Source organism: Pan troglodytes, chromosome 22, assembly GCF_028858775.2.
Source record: "Pan troglodytes isolate AG18354 chromosome 22, NHGRI_mPanTro3-v2.0_pri, whole genome shotgun sequence".
In the NCBI taxonomy this organism is placed as follows: domain Eukaryota; kingdom Metazoa; phylum Chordata; class Mammalia; order Primates; family Hominidae; genus Pan; species Pan troglodytes.
The window spans coordinates 42,035,809-42,056,086 of NC_072420.2; the positions used below are offsets into that span (position 1 = coordinate 42,035,809).

A 20,278-nucleotide genomic window follows, 5' to 3' on the forward strand; every position below is an offset into this window, starting at 1 on the left:
TGAGGGGAGAGGTGACATTTGTCAGGTGCGGCTCAGGCATGAAGCTAAGCAGGACAGCTCAGAGCGTCCAGATCATGTACCTGAGAGCATGTCCTCGGCTGTAACAGCAGTGCATCTGTGAGGCCCGATACACGAACCACACGTGGCTATTCATTCAAATTACATGGAGTTCGAAGTCCAGTTCCTTGGGCGCAGTAGTCACATTTCAGAGCCACGCAGGTGGTACTGGATGGCACTGTCAGGGCAGAACCTTCCAGTGACTGAGCCACTCTGAGCTGCCCCCATGCCAGCCTCCCCTGGAATCTGTTAGCAATGCTGATCCTCAGGCCCAGCCCAGACCTGACAGATCAGACTCTGGCGGGGGTGGGGGGACAGCCGCCCCGTCTCCACAGCTCTCCCGGGATTCGGATGCAGCTGGAGTTTGGGGACCACTCTGTGAGTCATCTGGAGAGCACGCTGATAACTCAGTTTCATTTCTGTGGCCAGATCAAGTAGTTTCATTTCTCTCCCTGTTTGTTGATGACGGAGCAGGGGAGGGAGTGGTTCACATGCCACATAAAAGTGAAGTGGAGGAAAGGGAAGAGATGATTTCTCCGTCCTGAACGTGCAGCGGTAAGAGCGGGGCCGGTGCAGGGAGGGCTGCGTTGTGTCTGATGCACAGCAGATACGTGTTTAAAAAATATTTCCTGAGTGACGTGACATCTGCTTGGTGAATGTGGCTTGTGCTGGGAGGCAGGAGCCATAAAGATAAGATTCTGGTGTGAGGAGCAGAAAGGGCCCATGTTGCCACCAGCCCACAGTAGCCTTGTGCACAGACAAAGAGGCTCTGGAGGGGAAGTGGCTGGCCCTGGGGACAGGGTGGCCTCCATCCTGATCTGGCCAAAAGTCGGGTGGACACAAAGGGGTGGTTTTTAGGACAGCTTTGCTCAGCGTCCTACAAAGTCTGGGGGTTGAGTAAGGAGCTTTGTGCCCCAAAAGCCGTCTCGGAGGGTTTCAAGTGTTCCTTCTTTTGTGGTATTTGTGATGCTCTGACGTAACCTTGGTGACGGTGATATGCTGGGAAATTGGCTCTCATGGGGCGGGGCAGGGCAGAGGGTGGTGCCTGATTTCTAGCTTTTGCCGATTCTCTTCCGTTCTCATGGTGTGAATGCTCCCACCATGGCCAGTTCCCAGCCAGTAGGGGCCAACTCCAGCACTCTGGACCACTGCACCCTGGATCACCTGCACTCTGGGGGCTGAAGTCCATTTTATAATTGATATAGAACGGAAAGGAGACATGGTGGTATTGATGACGCCGTTTTTTTTCTTTTTTTCTTTTCTTTTTTTGAGAGAAGTTCTCGTTCTGTTCCCCAGGCTGGAGTGCAGTGGCGTGATCATGGCTCACTGCAGTCTCAAGCTCAAGGGATCCTCCCACCTCAGCCTCCCAAGTAGCTGGGACTACAGGTGTGCACCACCACACCTGGTTAATTTTATTTCTTTTTGTAGAGACAGGGGCTCTCTATGTTGCCCAGGCTGGTCTCAAACTCACTGGCTCAAGAAGTCCTTACGCCTCAACCTCCCAAAGCACTGGGATTACAGGCGTAAGCCACCCCATTCGGCTTTGATGACACCTTTTGAACACTGTTCTTTCTCATTTTGTGTTTAGAATGTTGTCTCTAGCTGTTTAAAAAGATCAGGATTCCAAGCTATCTTTCCTCGCACCCTCTCCTCCGTTTACTCTGCTCTACTTCCCACCCCCGCCCCAACCCCTGAAGCACTTTTGATTCCCTTCGGATGTACAATTTTTTTTTCTTTTTCTTTTTTGAGACAGGGTCTTCCTGCTCTGTTTCCCAGGCTGGAGTGCAATGGTACCATCATAGCTCACTGCAGCCTTAAACTTCCGGGCTCAAGTGATCCTCCTGCCTCGGCCTCCCAACGCATTGGGATTACAGGTGTGAGTCCCTGCGTCTGGCCAGGATGTATGTGAGCTTTATTTAGGTTTAGCCCCTGCCCTAGAATGCAAGCTCCCCCAGGGATCTTTGTCTGCCTGACTCGATATGTATCTCAAGGACTTAGTGCTCAATATATATCTTTGAGTGGGTGAAAAACAAGCGGTCTTAAAAAGAAAGGAGGTGAGCCCGGGGAGATAAGGTCGCATTCAGTGCCAGTGCTTGGTCAGCCATGACCCTGCACCATGCGAGTGACATTGGGACTGGAGCAAAGGGACACAGCAGAGTGGCCCCCGGTGCCCAGGACCCAGCAGAGCTCTCGGACTGGTTGCAAGCCAGCAATAGTGGCTATGCCCGTGTGGGAGACGCAGCTTGCCTTAGACTTCAGCGGGAACCACCATGTCCGGCACAGCCATTTCCATCCTTCCCAGGGGTGTTTACGTGATCCTGGCAGTCTCAGTCAAACTTCCAAACTCAGCAGGGAATGTGTGTGCTTGTCCTCCAATCTCAACACCCTGGGGTTCAGTTTCAGGTGCAGGTCAGAGACAGCAGTGGAGACCCGATTCCCAGCCCTGGGCTGGGGCCCCCACAAGGCCTCCAGCATCTCCCCATGGCCCAGTTTCCTCATCTGCAGGACAGGCTCTCTTGAGAATTTGGGGGGATCATAGACCCAAAAGCATTCTGGAGCCAGAGGCTTCTGCCTTCGTCGGGGGCATCAGGGAGTGTCAGTCATGAATTCACCACGACTTCTGACCACCTCTGCCTGGATTCCCTCACCTCAGCGCTGCCTAAGCTGGGTAACCACCAGCTTCCTGGGCCTTCACCCCCCAGGGCCTTCCTCTCCAGTGATGCACCTGGAAAGAGGGATTTCTCTTTGCAAAGGTCTCTGGAATTGCCAAGTTATGGCTTTAAGCATATGTAGGGAAACTCCCTCCCCTTTGCACTTTTGGAGTTTTTTTCCAGCCCTCAATAGAAATCAATACAGTGACCAGGCTGCCCTTTTCACCACACTCCCAGGCTCCTGAGGACCCTGGTGGAAGATGGACTAAGCACATCCTGGGCGTTGGGGACAGGCACCGGCTCCTCAAGCGTGGACAGGGACAGGGATGGGGTGGGGCAGCGCTGCAGGAAGTGGGGCCGTGGGCTGATTTTCTTGCTGTACTACTTTCAGTCACTACGTACCTGTTATGGGTTGAACTAGGCCCCCTGTATTAGTCAGAGTTCTCTAGAGGGACAGAACTAATGGAATATAAATAAATAAATATATACATATATATGGAAGTTTACTAAGTATGAATTTACAGGATCACAAGGTCCACAATAAGCAATCTGCAGCCTGAGGAGCAAGGGGAGCCAGTGTGAGTCCCAAAAACTGAAGAACTTGGAGTCCAATGTTCGAGGGCAGGAAGCATCCAGCACAGCAGAAAGATGTAGGCTGGGAGGCTAAACCAGTCTCTCTTTTCACATTTTTCGGCCTGCTTTATATTCTAGCTTTGCTGACAGCTGATTAGATGGTGCCCACCTAGATTGAAGGTGGATCTGCCTTTCCAAGCCACTGACTCAAATGATAATCTCCTTTGGCAACACCTCACAGACACACCCAGGATCAGTACTTTGCATCCTTCAACCCAATCAAGTTGACACTCAGTATTAACCATCACACCCCTCAAATGTATATGTTCAAATCCTAACCTCAGAACCTCTGAATGTGACCTTAGTTGGAAATAGGGTCTTTGCAGATGTAATTAAAGATGAGGTTGTTTTCCAGTAGGGTGGGCCCTAATCCAATATGACTGGTATCCTTATAAAAAAGGAAAATTTGTTTGTTTGTTTGTTTGTTTAACTTCTATTTTAGGTTCAGGGGTCCATGTGCAGGTTTGTTACATGGGTAAATTGTGTCATGGGAGTTTAGTGTACACATTATTTCATCACTCAGGTAATAAGCGTAGTAGCCAATGGAGAGTTTTTTGCTCCTCTCCTTCCTCCCACCCTCTACCCTTGAGTAGGCCCAGGCGTCTCTTGTTCTCTTCTTTGTGACCGTGTGTGTTTAATGTTTAGCTCCCACTAATAATTGAGAACATGTGGTATTTGGTTTTCTGTTACTAGATTAGTTTGCTTAGGATCATGGCCTCCAGTTCCATCCATGTTCCTGCAAAGGACATGATCTCATTCTTTTTGATGGTTGCATAGTATTCCATAGTGTATATGTACCACGTTTTTTTATCCAGTCTACCATTGATGGCCATTTAAGTTGATTCCATGTCTTTGCTATTGTAACGGTGCTGCCATGAACATTCGTCTGCATGTGTCTTTACGGTAGAATGATTTCTATTCCTTTGGGTACATACGCAGTAATGGGATTGCTGGGTCGAATGGTAATTCTGTTTAAGTTCTTTGAGGAGTCACCAGACTGCTTTCCACATGGCTGAACTAATTTACACTCCCACCAGCAGTGCAGAAGTGTTCCCCAAAAGGGGACATTTGGACACAGACACGCAGAAGCCCACTCCTGCCTCCTCACTCAGCCTGGATTTGTCTCAGTCGCCCCCGCTCGCCTCTCACACGTGTGCACCCTCACACTGCTTCAGCATCTGCCGGTCCTCCGGCCTTTGCTCTTAGAGCAGAGATTCTCAACCTTTCTCCATTTGGGCTTCCCTGAGTGGTTCCGTAGTTCATTTATGGTGCCCGCCACCCAAAATAAGTTCCTGGCAGTTCTATTTACTAATTAGGTAGGTCCAAACAACTCAGTAATAGTAGGCTGGGTGGTGTCCAACAGCTGCCTTTGTGTATCACTGGGAAATCTTAAAGATCCCACAGTGGCCTGTGAGTTTGCTGAAATACCCCAGGTGCACAGTTTGGGGAACATAGTCTTATAGATTTGATGAATTCCCTTTTTGCACCTGTATATCACTCACGGGGCTGATCTATGACTGGTGTGCTAGTCCATTTGTGTCACGATAGAGGTAAACCTGAGACTGAGTAACTTACAAAGAAAAGAGGTTTAGCCGGGCACAGTGGCTCACGCCTGTAATCCTAACACTTTGGGAGGCCGAGTCGGGTGGATCACCTGAGGTCAGGAGTTGGAGACCAGCCTGACCAACATGGAGAAACCTCATCTCTACTAAAAATACAAAATTAGCTGGGCGTGGTGGTGCATGCTTGTAATCCCAGCTACTGGGGCAGGCAGAGGTCCTTCTCAGATGCTTTGGGTCCTGCCATTGAAAGGGAAGAAGAGAAGTCCCTTCCCTGGGAGAGCCTCAGTGATCCCTGCACAAGACCAGCCGTCTTCCTCAGCCCCGTATTGTTCAGCCCTGGCACCCTGTGTTGTGCGTGGAGTCCCTTGTTTTTCTCTATCTTATCAGGAACCAGTTCTAGGTTCCTAACCTGGTCTGACCCTGGCACCCTGTCCTGTTACACAAGAAACCCTGATGCTGATATATATATGTCCCAACATTGCCCTTCCAGAGCCTCTCCAGCTGTGACTCACTGTTGACATGGCAACCCCCACCCCCTGGACTCCTCGCTCAACCCACAAAGACTATCTCTTGCGTACCCTGCTCTGAGGTGTTTTCAAAAGCGCCACCATAAAACTGTAACACAAGAATGAAACCCAACAAGAATCAGGGGACAGGAACCAAGGAACACGACATCACGTGAGAACTAAGGGCCGCTCTGATTGACCATAGCATTTGGCTCTCAGCCTCCCACGGCCAAGGCTAAGGGAGGATAGGACATTGTCTCTCTCACTCTTGAACAAGAGGGAGCTCCTGGATTCACCGGGAGAGTGAATTTGACTAGCTTGGACTTCTGCAAGGTAATTTGTTGTGACTGCCTATTAAGGAGACTAATCTTAACATAATTTCTTCATATTAAGGAGATTAAATAAATCCATGGATATGTTCTTGAGTGAATTTTTTTTTTTTTTAAAGCAGAGACCTTTTCCACGGGATCACATTTTCTTTTGACACTCCTGGGAGGCAGGCAGGACCACGTTAAGTGGCTGTTTTTCAGTGAATGATTCTACGGGGAAACCTGAATAAGATGGTAATGTTATAGGAAAGTGTCTGATGCAGAACCCGGCAATGGCTAAAACTGGAAGATGCAAAGCAGCCTGCTAGTGTGGGAGCTGCAATAAACCAAATCCCTTTTTTTTCTCAGTCAGAAGGAGGGACTTTCCAAGCTTGATCCTCTAAGAAAAAAGGATCCCCTCCTATTTTCTTACCGATTTTCAATTTATCCAGAATGCATGCTTCTTAGTCTTCAGACTCCTGGCCTGGTCACCCCTTGAAAATATTTGGCAGCCCCCTGGTTTAACAGCAGCCTCGAAGTTGACAGCAACTCCAAATCCTGCGGCTCAGCAGTACAGAGCCAGCTGGCCTCACCTCTCCTCTGGGTCCACTGCATCTTATCAAGGCCTTGCTGTCCTTCCTTGGATCCGTCACCCCCGACCTGGCCCTCAGTAGCTCCCTCCTGGATTCTGACCTCACCTTGTTCCTCATCTTTGTCTTAACTCTTAACTTGGCTGTCTGCTGCACCCTGACAGCCGCCTCGTCTTCTCTTTTCTCCTCTTCTCTCACCAGCTGTCTTCTTGGTTTTTCAGTTCCTCTCTCTCAAGACTTGCACTTTCTCTTCAAGTCAAGGTCCACGGCTCCCATGCTCTGCATTTATACTGGGCTGCGGAAGCTCCCACGTGGGGACCAAGCCCTGGAGAGGAACCCACAGTACAGTGGCTCCTGAAAGCAGAGGCCTGCACCCCTAAGCCTCTTAAGCCCCCCACTTTCATTCTCTCCTACCTGTGTGCATAGCCCAAGTCCCACCTGTCCATGTGTCACCCGGCTCTTCCGTGTTGTCTCCGTGAGCCTGCAGGGGCACCCAGCCAGCCGACAGGCTCCCGAGACAGTCCACTCACACAGACACACTGTAGCCATTTCTGAAGATTGTGTAGGGGAGACAGATGGTTCACCAGGCACACACCAGACAACCCGAAACCTACATTCCTTACTCAACAGGCCCGTGTCAGAAAATCCTCCCTAAACTGCAATGGGGAGGGGGACTGAGGGACTTCTCATCCCCTACATGTCACCCCACGGCTCACTCCTGCCTCCGACCTTCATACATGTTCACCCCTTTATTTTGCAGAGCAATCTGTGTCCAGCTCCTGTCCTCTCAAACTTAATAATCAGCTCATGATATGGTTAGCAAGACCTGCCCTTCATGAAAATGAGGGTGAGGGTGAGGGTGGCGACAGTTTTAAATATGTTTTAAAAGGAACATGAAATGAAGAATATTGGGCTTCACAAAAGGAACCCTCCTTTCCCTTGTTCTTTCTTCCCATGGAGATGAAGAAGTTGAGGCTGAGTTATCACCTCCCATCAGCACTCGGTTTTGTTCCTGGACCCCTGACTTCGTCACCAAGGGCAGCTGGCTCCAGCTCTCAGCCTTTGAAGAATATTGTGGCTAGGGGTTCAGAGTCCCAGGCTCCCTCCCAGACAGATGGGTGGAGTGAGGCCACCTGAGATCTCACTTGCTAGGGTGGGTGCCACCAGGCCCACCGAGCTGCTGGGTCCTGGCCAAGCCCTCCTGTACCCCCTGAGAAAGTCTCCATAGGGCTAGGAGCTGTTTGTGCCAACTTTAGATGGACTCATCTCTCAGTGATCCCATAAAATTGCTGCCTAGCCCTTCTGGTTTCAAGGATTTCACATCAGAAAACGTTTTACGAACCCAGGGCTAGTTCTGAAAACAGGAAGTGCTTTCAGCCCCCATGGGAGGAGGGGGGTGCAGGAGGCCTGTGGACCTGGACCTCTGGGAGCCAGGCTGGAGAACAGGAGCTGAAGGCTGAGCGGCGGCGGGGCCATTCACACAACCATGGTCTTTCCTCCCAGTGAGTAGGGACCCCAGGTGGGGCTGCTGAGCCCAGGAGCCGCTGGCTCTGCTGGAAGATCCGCCCCTCTGAGGCTGCGCGGGGAGGATGCAAGACTGGGCAAGAGCTCATTAGGACACGCTGAGACAGAGGGTCCGAGTGAAGATTCCACTGCAGAGAGGGCAGTCCAGGTCATCACAGGGTGACATCTGGGGATGAGGCTGGCCGGGGCATGGGGCAGGTTTTTGAGCCCAGCAGTGTAAGCAGTCTCTGTCCCAAGGGAGGAAAGCCGCTGAGAGCTGCTGGGCCAGCAGGTGGGAGTGCTGGGCTGGCCTCAGGGTTTCTGGAAGGGGTATTCCCGAGAAGTGAGGTGCTGCTCTGGGACTCTGGTGCCCCTGGGGCCTTCCTGCAGGGCGCTCTCAGCAGCCACCTTCTGTAGAAGCCAGGGCCACCCTGCATGGGGGATGATGCCGCATCCAGCACAGAGCCTTGCAATCAGTCACTCTCCTCCCTCCACAATAGCAGGGACCTCCCTGCCCGCCGCACCCCTGCCCCCCGCCCCCGCCCCCGCTCCCGCCCCGCCGTGGCTGTGCAGCAAGCAGGGGACAGTCCCATCAGCAAAGTCGGGGAACTTCCAGGAAGCCCGCGTCCCCCTCAGCCTGCCTTTAGCCAGAAAAGATTCCAAGCTCTGCTCTCTAATTTGGAAAGCCAGTGTTTGCATGTGGAGATTGTTTTGCTAGACTCGACGAGGGTAGCAAAGCAACAGGAAGTGTTCCCCAGAGCTCCGCCCACGACTTGCGTGGCCCAGAGCTGGATGGTCGTCCGTCCCACCATGGCGGGTGGATAAAGGTTCTTTTCCTGGGCTGTGTCATTCCACCCAGAGCAAGGGATAAGCCTGTGATAGCCGTAAGTAAGTCAGGAACCACCACCACGGTTAAAGACCTTCAAGTTAATTGTTGGAACCTGCGGCTCTAACACTTCCAGCAAAGCTACTTCTGCGAAAGGGGTGAAGAGCAGAGGAAATGGGACAGGAGAGGAGCTGAATCCTGCGATTGTATCGCTAGGAGCCCCCGAAGTACGATAACGGTCCTCAGGCCAGCATGGGGGTGCATTGGCACCATGTAAGGAAAGGGGCCCTCCCATGGCACCGTTGGAGTGGGGCGGTGTGGGGTTGTTCGGAGAGAAGTGGGGTTGTTCGGAGAGAAAAGTTTCCCACGAGCTCTGTTTCAGCAAACGGCGATGACCACTTCTGTGGCAACTTAACAGTCTTGCCTTCCTGCACGTGGACATTTTTCTTCATGCATATTTCTCTTGCAAATGGTTCTATCGTTTGTATAATTGTATTTCGTGAGTGGAGAAGAGTTGGAAGCAAAAATCTGTTCATGAGAAATGTAAGTATGTGGTAACACTGCCTTTAGTGAAATTGAGAGCAGATCTAAAGGGATGTGAAAAGCATCAGGGTGGCCATATAGGAGGCAGGGTCATTTCCCCCAGACCCCGGCCATGCGGGTTGTGTTTTATGGTAGGAGTGATTATGGCAGCCTATGTGTGTCTGGGCATAAGAATACTTATTCTATGGATCTTAAGGTAATTATGTGTTGGAATTATGTGTTGGAAAATGTATGGCGTGGAATTCAGTAGGGGAATGCTCACGATTTGTGTGGTTCCTGGAGTTGGAAATGGGTGGCAGATCCAGCAAGAGGCAAGATTTCCAAATGGACTGCTGAGTCATTCTTAGGGTGGGTTAGGAGAAAACGTGTTTTGGTCTGAAGGAGGGAGGAAGAAGACAAAAACAAGTAAATTAGAAAACGTGGTTGCAGGATTGAAATCTGATCCTGAAAAAGAGAGAATAGCCATGAGTATAATGTTTAAAAATACACACAAAGAAATCCACTGTGGTGGGGAGTCATAAGAAGTTCAATCATTATCTGGTCTCGTCATCTCGAGTGAAGCTGTCCACTCCCAAAGCCGACTGCTTGGTCCATAGCTCTTAGTTTTTGCATCTGGAGGCTTTTGTGGTTAGTCTTGGTTTGAGGTCATTTGAGCTGATCCATTGGTCTGGGTTTGTTGCCTGTTTCTACTGACTCTTGAGTACTTGGGTCAACACCTTGGATCTTGACTGCCCTGGCATTTGCTAGGAGGACCTGAAATGGCTCCTTCCAAAGAGGTCTGAAAAGTTTTTGCCTTGAGGTCTCTTCCAGCGGACCCACACCAGGCTGGAGGTCCGAAAAGTCTGACCGGCATTTCCTCTGGCTGGCATTTCCTTTGGGCACGAGACTTGGTGTGTGAGGCTAATCCTTGACAATGCTTAACTGCGTACATGAAATGGAGCAGAGCCAGGCCTTGCTGGAGTTACTCCTGGTCATGTACAGCATCCGGTTATGATCTCATGGGGTGCTGGACTAAGTGAGCACTCAGAGACGGTCACGCCAATAGCCTATTATATCCTCGACCTAGGAGTTAAGGAGTAATCTTCGCTTACTCCTTAAGCAGCTCCTTAAGGAGCTGAGGCAGATAAATTGGGTGTGGCAAGGGGGGTGTCTGCCAGGCCCAGGAGCCCCGGCTGTCACCAATGCATGATGTGACTTTGGGTGGGCCACATCTTCTGCTTACAGATAGAGGCCAAGACCGCATGGCCAGTAAAGCTGGTGGCAAAACTCAAAGCCCAGAGAGATGGAGGGTTTTTTATAGTTAGGGAATTGCAGCTTCAGTGTGTGATTGATTTTGTATTTTGCGAACACTGAGGGTGATTCAGACAGTGAAGTGTCTGTGTTAGAAGAAGGACCCTCCAGGACAGTAAGTCTATAATCTTTTGATAGGAAGATAGGTATTGTCCATGCTGAGAATAGAAAGTCTAGCAAGAGGTACACTTGCAATCATGAACCCATGGCTCTGAATCCTGTCTCACCTTTACAGTCTTGCCTGGGTTATATTGGTTGCAGATGAGATATGACTCTACCACTTCCTGGGCCAATTCCAGAAAATTTCCTGACCAATATGCATTGCATGTAAAACTTAATTTACCTTTTCCATGATGCAAACAATTATGGAGTAATTTAGCTAGGAAGGCTCATGGCACTCACGGGCAGGTGTTCTGAGATGACCAGATTCCATCTTTATTAAGAAACTATTTTTGAGATTGCCAATATTACTTGTCAGAAGTTTGCATCGATTATTATGAGTCAATTATAAATGGATCCAATTTTCTTTCTGAAAGTTTGGTGGATAGATGTCAGTTACTATTTTAGAACTCTTAATAGAGTATTTAAAGCTATTTTTTTAACATGAAGTCAGTAAGGACATCGCCCTTGACTTCTGGCATGGCTTCTCAACTAAAAGCTTCTACTTTAGTATCTCATACCTCCTTTGGATATTGGGTAGCTTCTAATAAGTTACTGATCCCTTACTCATTTTTGATGTGGACAATCACAGATATCATAAATCCTCTGTGCTTCCGTAGCATCCCCAAATCATAAGCAGCTCCAAATGCCCATCTTATCTATTCTTGGTATAAATGTTTACTGTTTTATCTCTTAAAATAATGTGACTTGAAGTCAGGACTACAGCTTAGCCACTGGGAAATAGCTCACATGAAGAGATAGAACATTTTGATGGGTGCATGACAGTTTCCTACGCAGGAAATGCTTTCGCCATTTTTATTGTTTTTTCCTCCACAGCCTTTAGTAAGCTCCTACTGTATGCCAGGTACTTTGGGCTGCAGGTACAGATGTGAAAAGAAAAAAACAGGTAAAAATCCCTGCCCCCCTGGGGCCTTATTGCAGCTGGGGAGACAGGAAACAGGCAGAATCCATCAGGAAAGATATCGTGCAGATGGTGGGAATGCAGCTTTTGACTGTTGCCTCCCCCATCAGATCCTTAGCACCAAAAAAGGTGGCAGTGTCTCCCGGCTGGGTGTCCAGAGCCTGGCACACAGCAGGCACTCAATGAATGTTTACAGAGTGGATGAAGACTCACATTGACTCAGGAACTGCGGCTCAGAGAGAGCAAGGAACCCAACCAGGGGAGCCATGGAGCTGAGGCAGATAAATTGGGTGTGGCAAGGGGGGTGTCTGCCAGGCCCAGGAGCCCCGGCTGTCACCAATGCATGATGTGACTTTGGGTGAGCCACACCCTCTCTGTGCCTTGTTGGGAGTAGGCACTGGAGAGCAGGGGTGGGAGTGGTCATTAGGATGAGGTTGTCCTGGAAGCCCAGGCCTGCCAGGGCCCTCCAGGCTCCAGGCAGTCTCCAGCCCGAGGCCCTTTGGAGTTGTGTGGCTCCCCCTCCAGCTGCTCTGGCCACAGATCTTCCTGCTCTCCCCAACTCCCCTCTGCCCTTCAGCCCCACAGCCAGCCATTAGCTGACTTGTTGACCATGACTTCAAAGCATCCAGAATCCAGTCGGCTCTCACCACCCCCTTTGCCATTGTTTCCAAAAGGGTGTTGCCCCTGGGTTTGTCTTTTGGAGCCCCCCAGGAGAAGGGAGGACTTCAAAGACAGAAAGAGAGCTAGGCACCAAACCTCAAGCAGGCCTTGCTTTCCCAGACTCTCAAACTTAAAAAAAAAAAAAAAAAAAAAGCCAGACAGAGACAGGCAGGTGTCCTCCCAGCCGGGCCTCCATGGCTGTACTGCAGCCCCCTCCTAAACAGCAGGCGGGAACCAGCCCTGGGACAGGCTCCACACACTCACTGAGCACCGCCTCCTGCACAGCGCAGTCCCTGCTCTCAGCCTGAGCAGGCGCAGCAGCCCTGCCCTCCCAAGAAAGGGGATGGTGAGAAGCCCAGTGTCCCCTCCACAGAGACCAGCGCCACACATGACAGCCACACGTGACAGTGTTGGTACCAGCACTCGGTCTTTGAGCCACAAGTGCTTATAAGATGTAAGTAATAGTACGGAACCCTCCCACATCCTCAGGAGGAACGGTCAGCCCCATTTTCTAGATGTGAAAACTGACACCCAAAGAGATTTCAGCACATGCTCCGGGTCCCCGGGTCCCATGCACAGCCCTTGTGCTGGACGGCCCCAACCCTACTTTCTAATTCTTTATCCTAAACCCGGATTGTGGGCCTTATCTTAGGGAGATGGTGCTGCCACCTGCCTGTGGAGGACACTCTGCCTTGGTCTAGTCCCGCCCTGCCCCTCGCCGAGTGGAGCCTCCGTAGAGGCTTGTGCATGGCTTTGGGATCCCGGGCGGCAGGAGTAGGGTCTGGGCTAGTGAGCAGGGACGGGGAAGGCCCCGACAGCAGACCCCATGAGGATGACTGGGCTCCATCCTACGTGGACCTTCTAACGAGCCACATGGAAGCATGTCCATCTGAGAGGTGGGAGAAGGAGGAAGTTGTCCCCAGTTGTCCCACCTCAGGATGGGAGGTTGCCCCAGGGGCTAGCTTCCCACTCCTCCAGGCTGCCGTGCTGAAAGCCGGCAGGTGTCGCAGGTAGCAGATGTGGCAGGTTGCTCGAGGGAGAAACTCTGGATGCATGAGAATCAGTTGTACAGAGCCTGTGGCCTGGCCCAACTGTCCCAAAGCCCCAGCACTCTGGCTGTGTGTAAACCTTACCTCTTCTTCATGCCCTTCCTGGTCCATGGCTGTGTCCTTTATTGTACCTGGTCTCCTTATCTTCAAGGGTGCCCATCACACCACTCTCCAGCTCAGAACCCTCCAAAGGCCTCCCTCACACCCACACACAATGCAAGACCTCTGCCCACATCTTGCAAGCCTTTTTCCTCCCTCTTTTACACCAGTCACACTGACCATCTTCCTATTCCCTGAGCTCATTCCGACCTCAGGACCTTTGCACATGCATTTCCTCTGTGGGAGAGGCTGGTCCCCACTTCCTCCAAGCCTTGCTCCTCTGCCCATTCCCAGGCACACCCTCCAGTGGGCACCCAAGTTACCCTCGCCCCAGAATCTCAAGCCCACCACCTGTCTTTCTCCAGACACTCCCTTGTCACCTGGAGCCTGGTTGGTTGGTATATTTGTTTTGGCATTTCCCTGCTAGGATGGTGTGCCAGGAGTGAGGGCTTGGTCTGACTTGATCACCACAATAACCACGTGGTGGAAAGTGCCTGGCACATTCAGAGTCGTACCCTTGTATGAGTCTGCTGAGGCTGCCATGGCAAAAGACCACAGACTGGGTGGCTTAGACAACACACATTGGTTCTCTCACAGCCCTGGAGGCTGGAAGTCCCAGATCAAGGTGTCGGCAGAGCTGGTTCCTTCTGGAGGCCCCAGGGGGAATCTGTGCTCTCGCCCCAGCTCCTGGTGGCTGTGGCAGAGGCCTTGGCATTCCCTGGCCTGGGCTGCAGCACTGCAGTCTCTGCCTCTGTCTTCACAGGCCCTTCTCCCTGTGTGTCTCCATGTCCCAAATCTCCCTCTGCCTGTCTCTGATAAGGACACCTGTGATGAGATTTAGGGCCCATCTAAATCCAGGATGATCTCATCTCAAAATCTTCACCTTAATTATATCTGCAAAGAGTCTTTTTCCAAAAAAAAAAGTCATGTTCCCAGGTTCCAGGTGAACATAAATTTTGGGGGGACTGTGGGGACACCATTCAGCCTCCTAGATCCACCTTACTACTAGAGGAAAGGGGGATACAGTGTGATCCAGAGTGTGGGGGGCTCCTGCCTGGACCACAGGCCCAGCTCTGAGTCCTGGCTTAGGCGTCATTGGCCCTCCCGGATGTCAGTTTCTTGACCCTGAAAATCCAGATAAGGGCCAAATGCATAGGCTTGTTGTGAAGCTTAAATGTATGTCTCAGCATGGTGCTGCCCTCATCTGAGTGCAGGCCACAGCCTGAGAACTGGGGCCCAACACCTGCTTCTCCGACACTCCCCTGGTGCCTGGCCAAGCCCAGGTGTGAGGCCAGGTCTGGCTTCCAGCAGGCCCAGGAGGTGCTGCCTGTCATCTCTGCACACCTAATGGTTCTCCTGCCTGGTGCTGAGCCACAGAGACCTGATACCATAGATGACACAGACCATCAGAAGTGACAAAGGAGACTGGGTGTGGTGGCTCACGACTATATTCCCAGCACTTTGGGATGCTGAGGCGGACGGATTGCTTGAGCTCAGGAGTTTGAGACCAGCCTGAGCAACATGGCAAAAACCCATCTCTATAAAAAATACACACACAAAAAAAACTAGCTGGGCATGGTGGTGCATGCCTCTAGTCCCAACTACTCGGTAAGCTGAGGCAGGGGGACTGCTTGAGTCCAGGGAGGTTGAGGCTGCAGTGAGTCCTGATTGCACCACTACACTCCTCCACTGGGTGACAGAGTAAGACCCTGTCTCAACAACAACAACAACTACAAGTAGCAAAGGAACATTGAGACTCTACTGGGAATGTGGGGTCCACTGCCCCCGTTCCCCAAGCCCCGGCCGGTAGAAATCCACTTGTGCTCTGTGGCTGCCAAGAGCCCCTCCTGCAGACAGGGGCCCTGCACTGGACCCCTGGTCTCTGCATCTGTGTGTAGGGGGTAGGTTGTAGGGTGGGGTGAGGAGGGGTTGGCAAAAGTGCCACCTCAGGGAGGACTTCTGGTGACCTGTGGGCCGCTCTCCCTCTTGTGTCTTTGCAGAGCTTGTCAGAAAGATTGGAGGTGCCAAGTAGCAGAGAAAGCATCCCCCAGCTCTGACAGGGAGACAGCACATGTCTAAGGCCCACAAGCCTTGGCCCTACCGGAGGAGAAGTCAATTTTCTTCTCGAAAATACCTGAAAAAAGAAATGAATTCCTTCCAGCAACAGCCACCGCCATTCGGCACAGTGCCACCACAAATGATGTTTCCTCCAAACTGGCAGGGGGCAGAGAAGGACGCTGCTTTCCTCGCCAAGGACTTCAACTTTCTCACTTTGAACAATCAGCCACCACCAGGAAACAGGAGCCAACCAAGGGCAAAGGTAAGCCCGGTGCAGGGATGTTCAGAAAGGGTGCATTCTGGCTGCCGGTGCAGAGGGCTGTCATGTAAGCCCACCACAATAATAGAACCAGCCAGTCTGCTCCTCCGGCACAGCTGATGTCTCCAGCTCTCCTGGTCACGCCCAACAAGTACCAGGAATGTACACAGACTCTCCTGCAGCAACGGGCTGCTGCGACGTGGGTCTGGGGCTTCTGTGTGCGGGGGTCCCCTTCCTGGAGCTTTTCTTTCAGCCTCCCCTGCAGCCATCACATTGCCAGCCCACCCACTTGCCACCCTCCCCAGCTCTGCAGCCCCCCGACCCAGAGCCTCTCCTCCCTCTGGCTGGAGTCTCTGCCTCTTGGAACTTCTTCCTGGCTCAGTGCTCCCAGCCCCTCCCCGGGAGGCACACCCTGCCCACCTGCAGCCAAATCCTCCCAGCATCTGCCCCTGTGAGGCCTCAATAGGAACAGAACAGAAGGGCCCCTGAAAGCAGCAGCACCCCTCCATCCACCTTCTCAACTCCTGTCTGCAACCCAACCTAACATCATAGCCGCACAAACTCTGCCACACATCTCCATGACACCAGGGACCCTATCAGGGGTCAAGGCAGTGGCATCTGTTCTGCCTTCTCCAGGGGCCCGAGAACAACCTGTACAGCCAGTACGAGCTGAAGGTGCGCCCCTGCATCGACCTCATCGACTCCCTGCGGGCTCTGGGTGTGGAGCAGGACCTGGCCCTGCCAGCCATCGCCGTCATCGGGGACCAGAGCTCGGGCAAGAGCTCTGTGCTGGAGGCACTGTCAGGAGTCGCGCTTCCCAGAGGCAGCGGTAAGTTCAACGGACCACCTTCCCTCCACAGCAAGCAGCGCCACCTGTAAGCCACAAAGCTTCCCCAGGCACCAAGAGGTTTTAGAGACAGGCTGCTGGGTGAGAGAGCTGGGAAAGACAGGACGCTGGGAGGGAGGCCGCTGAGAGAGACAGGCCACTGGGAGAGACAGGCCGCTGGGAGACAGGCCTCTGGGAGACAGGCTGCTGGGAGAGACACGTTGCTGGGAGAGACAGGTCACTGGGAGAGACAGACCATTGGGAGAGACAGGCTGCTGGGAGAGATAGACTGCTGGGAGAGACAGACCACTGGGAGAGAGGCCACTGGGAGACAGACCATTGGGAGAGACAGGCTGCTGGGAGGGACAGGCCGTTGGGAGACAGGCCGCTGGGAGAGACAGATCACTGGGAGAGACAGGAAACTGGGAGAGACAGGCTGCTGGGAGAGACAGGCCGCTGGGAGGGCCCTAGGAGGGCAGCTTCTCAGGCCTGGTGGCAGGGGGCTGGATTCCCTATACATGTTTAAATAGCTTTCACTGCCCGTGTGTCAGTCAGGTGCAGGGACCTTGCCACCTCTTCCTAGTGGTCTTTGTAAGAATGTAGAAGCATTTCTTTGATAAGTTGATAAGTTTTAGGTGACAGGCGAAGCCTTCTTAAAGAATTGTCTCAATGTTTTGAAAACCTCTTATTTAGGATCATGATATGAGACACCTTTTCCTTGAACAAAAACTTTTAAAAGTCTGTTTAGAGTGAAGAAGCTGTTGTACATTTATAATTTAATAAAATAATTATAAAGGAAAATGATAAAGGCGGTACCCTCAGAGTGGGTACTGGAGAGCGTTTAGAAAGGAGTTTTTAGGTAAGCAGGGCATAGGGAAGCCAGCAAGAAGGGGGTGGGACAGGAAGGGGAGCAGCTTCCAGAACCCTAGAAGGAGCAGCATGCAGGGGCCCTGGCAGGTGCAGCGGCAGCAGAGAGCGCCCAGCTCCTTCTCCTCCCTGGCTCCCCTCTCCTGCCACTGCTGCTTACTTCTCAACCCAACCAGAATGCTGGGGTGGCCGGGAGGCATCTGATGGTTTCTCCAAGGTTGCCCAGAGCAAGGTGGGGCTGCTGGAGGGCTGTCCGGACCCTGCACAGCCCCCTGCAGCAACCGCAAAGCCACGGTGAGCCTGGGAGAGTGCCCCTCCCCTGGCCTCCCTGCTGCCACCTGCAGCCTGGTCCTTTACCCAGCGTGTCCCGTAAGATGGCCATCAGCCTGGGCACAAGGCAGGAGAGAGTAAGGGTGTGGGATGGCCAGTCCTTCTCCGTGCTCTGGGTTCAGCATTTGGGGCAGTGAGACTACGGGGTGGAGAGTCTGAATGCCAGAGGGCAGGCACAGGACCCTGGGTGAGTCCCATAGTTGGAAGACGGGACAATACCTCCCTATAGGGCACGGGACAAAGGTCGCGGGTTCATAGGGCTTCACGGCAGGAGCGTGAGGGCCCCCACCCCAAGGAACTCAGCACCGCTCCCACCTTTCCTGGGTTCAGTAGCATCGGAGGATCCTGCCTCAAAGGGCACTATCAGGATTCCCCTTGCTCCTCCTTCGGGATGTCTGGCTTCTCCTCCAGGCTTTCACCACCTTCTTCCCACTCCTTGAGAGGGGTTCCATGGCCCCTGGATGGGTCTCACTGCTCCACATTCCTGCCATCCCCCACCCCCCACACTAACCAGGGCTGCCCACCGGGACAATTACAGGGCCTGGGGCAGACACCCGACATACTGACTCCAGCCGCAGGAAGACGGGGAGCCTGGACATGTACCGGAGCCCCAGCATCTGCCTCCATCACTTCCAGGGCAGTGTGGTGGGGGCTGTGGCTGTGGTGAGGACTGTGGCTAACCCCACTTGCTCATGTCCATCGGAGCTCAGGGTGCTTACTCCGGCAGCGAACACTTCCCAAGGACAGCAGCACCTCCCAGGGCCCTGTGCCCCTTTGCATCTGCTCAATCCAGACCCCCTCACCTACTACCAGGCCCCAGGGAGAGCCAGAAAGTGCAGACGAGGCCTTTGGGGACAGCAGGGCAGGTTCTGGGAGCGAAGGGCCCAGTGCCACTTCTTTAAAAGGAAACTGAGGATGTTTGGGGAACCTCTCGCTCAGGAATCGTAACCAGGTGTCCGCTGGTGCTGAAACTGAAAAAGCAGCCCTGTGAGGCATGGGCCGGAAGGATCAGCTACCGGAACACCGAGCTAGAGCTGCAGGACCCTGGCCAGGTGGAGAAAGAGATACACAAAGGTGGGCCCACGTCATTCTGAGTTCAGATCTGGCAGCCGCTCCTCTCACTTCCTCGGCTCCTTCTCCTCTTCCTCAAATCACCCCCACAGTGACCACTCAGCTCCTAGCCCCATGTGCTCCCGCATGGGGCTGAACCCATTGCTGTCACCTCCACCATCCCTCCAGGTCCTTGTCCAGGTCCCCTCTCATCGAGCCATCCCATGCTGAGGACCCTCTGGTGGCTTCCCTTAGCAGCCTGCAGCCCACGTGGCTGGCCTTGCCTGTCCTCTCCCCCTCCCCCCCACCCCAGGCTTTTTCTACTCCACAGGGTACTGGCCCTCTCTTCCTTCCAGGTTTCTCCCCTTCACCTGCCCAATCCCTACTCGATCTTTGGATCTCAGGTCACCTGCGCCCCCTTTGGAAATGCTGCTGCAGGACCCCTGGTCCCACCCCAGCTGTCACAACCATGGCTTGTCTTCCTGAAGTTCAGCTCTAACCCTGGCCAGCCACCCTGTGGCCACCTTTCCTCCCAGCACCCCCTCCAAATGCAGACCCCGCTCACCCAGCTGTGGAACAAGTTTCCCAATGCTTGTTCTTGGCCATGGCTGATCAGAAAAGGCTCAGTTGCTCCTGGAGTCCACACCCTTCTCCCCTGAGGGGCCCTGGTGGTTACGTCCCTTGGAGTGCACAGCCCTGCCTGCCCCAGGCACTGGAGCCTCTCAACCTCCCTAAAGGCTTCTCCCCTATCCTGCCTGCACAGCCTGTCCTGGACTCAGCCAGGATAGATGGAAAAACAATCCTGAATGTACTAAGACTCCCTGCAGGGAGGAACTAAGTCCAAGGAAGGCCTTTTGCATTACTGGATAGCAAACTCAGTGTCTGAGCGGGGGCCCTTTAGACGACCCTGTGGGCTCAGCCCTTTCCCACAGAACCTCTGTCTGCCTGGATCAAATGGCTTTCTGGAGGAATCCCTTCCCAAATAGAGAGGTCTTCACCCCAATTTCAGTGTTCACCCCTCTAAAACAGAAGCTGCTGGATACCCTCAATTAGCAAGTTTCCTAACTTTAAATTGCAAAAGGTCTGCACCCCGGCTGTGCCCACCACAGCTACTGTGGTGCTCCCAGGACATCTTGCAATGTTCGTTGACATCTGTCTGGAGTCTCGCCAGCTGTGAGCTCTGTGGGGCAGGGCCAGGACAGCTGTCTCTAGCAGACCAACAGCGCACCATATGTGCAGGCTTGGTCAAAGTTTTGGGTAAGAATGAATAGTGAGGGCCAGGCGCGGTGGCTCAAGCCTGTAATCCCAGCACTTTGGGAGGCCGAGGCAGGCAGATCACGAGGTCAGGAGATCAAGACCATCCTGGCTAATATGGTGAAACCCCATCTCTACTAAAAATACAAAAAATTAGCCGGGTGCAGTGGCGGGCACCTGTAGTCCCAGCTACTTAGGAGGCTGAGGCAGGAGAATGGCATGAACCTGAAAGGCAGAGCTTTCAGTGAGCCGAGATCGTGCCACTGCACTCCAGCC

General features: G+C 52.8%; 1 protein-coding gene across 15 annotated transcripts in view; it reads left to right on the plus strand.

Moving 5' to 3' along the window:
* Positions 1-412: 412 nt before the first annotated feature.
* MX2 (MX dynamin like GTPase 2) overlaps positions 413-20,278 on the plus strand; it is a 47,222-nt gene continuing 27,356 nt past the window's right edge. Inside the window, exons 1-5 of one of the 15 annotated variants that reach the window (XM_063803438.1) lie at positions 512-612; positions 1,811-1,931; positions 15,359-15,678; positions 16,312-16,504; positions 18,638-18,772. In XM_063803438.1, the coding sequence (XP_063659508.1) occupies positions 15,430-15,678; positions 16,312-16,504; positions 18,638-18,772 (577 nt within the window). In that variant the 5' untranslated portion in view covers positions 512-612; positions 1,811-1,931; positions 15,359-15,429. Of the gene's footprint in view, positions 613-1,810; positions 1,932-7,670; positions 7,810-7,881; positions 9,180-11,465; positions 11,536-12,434; positions 12,665-15,358; positions 15,679-16,263; positions 16,505-18,637; positions 18,773-20,278 lie in introns of those variants that run through there. The other 14 variants (XM_063803433.1, XM_063803439.1, XM_001171751.8 and 11 more) reach the window with 14 other exon arrangements.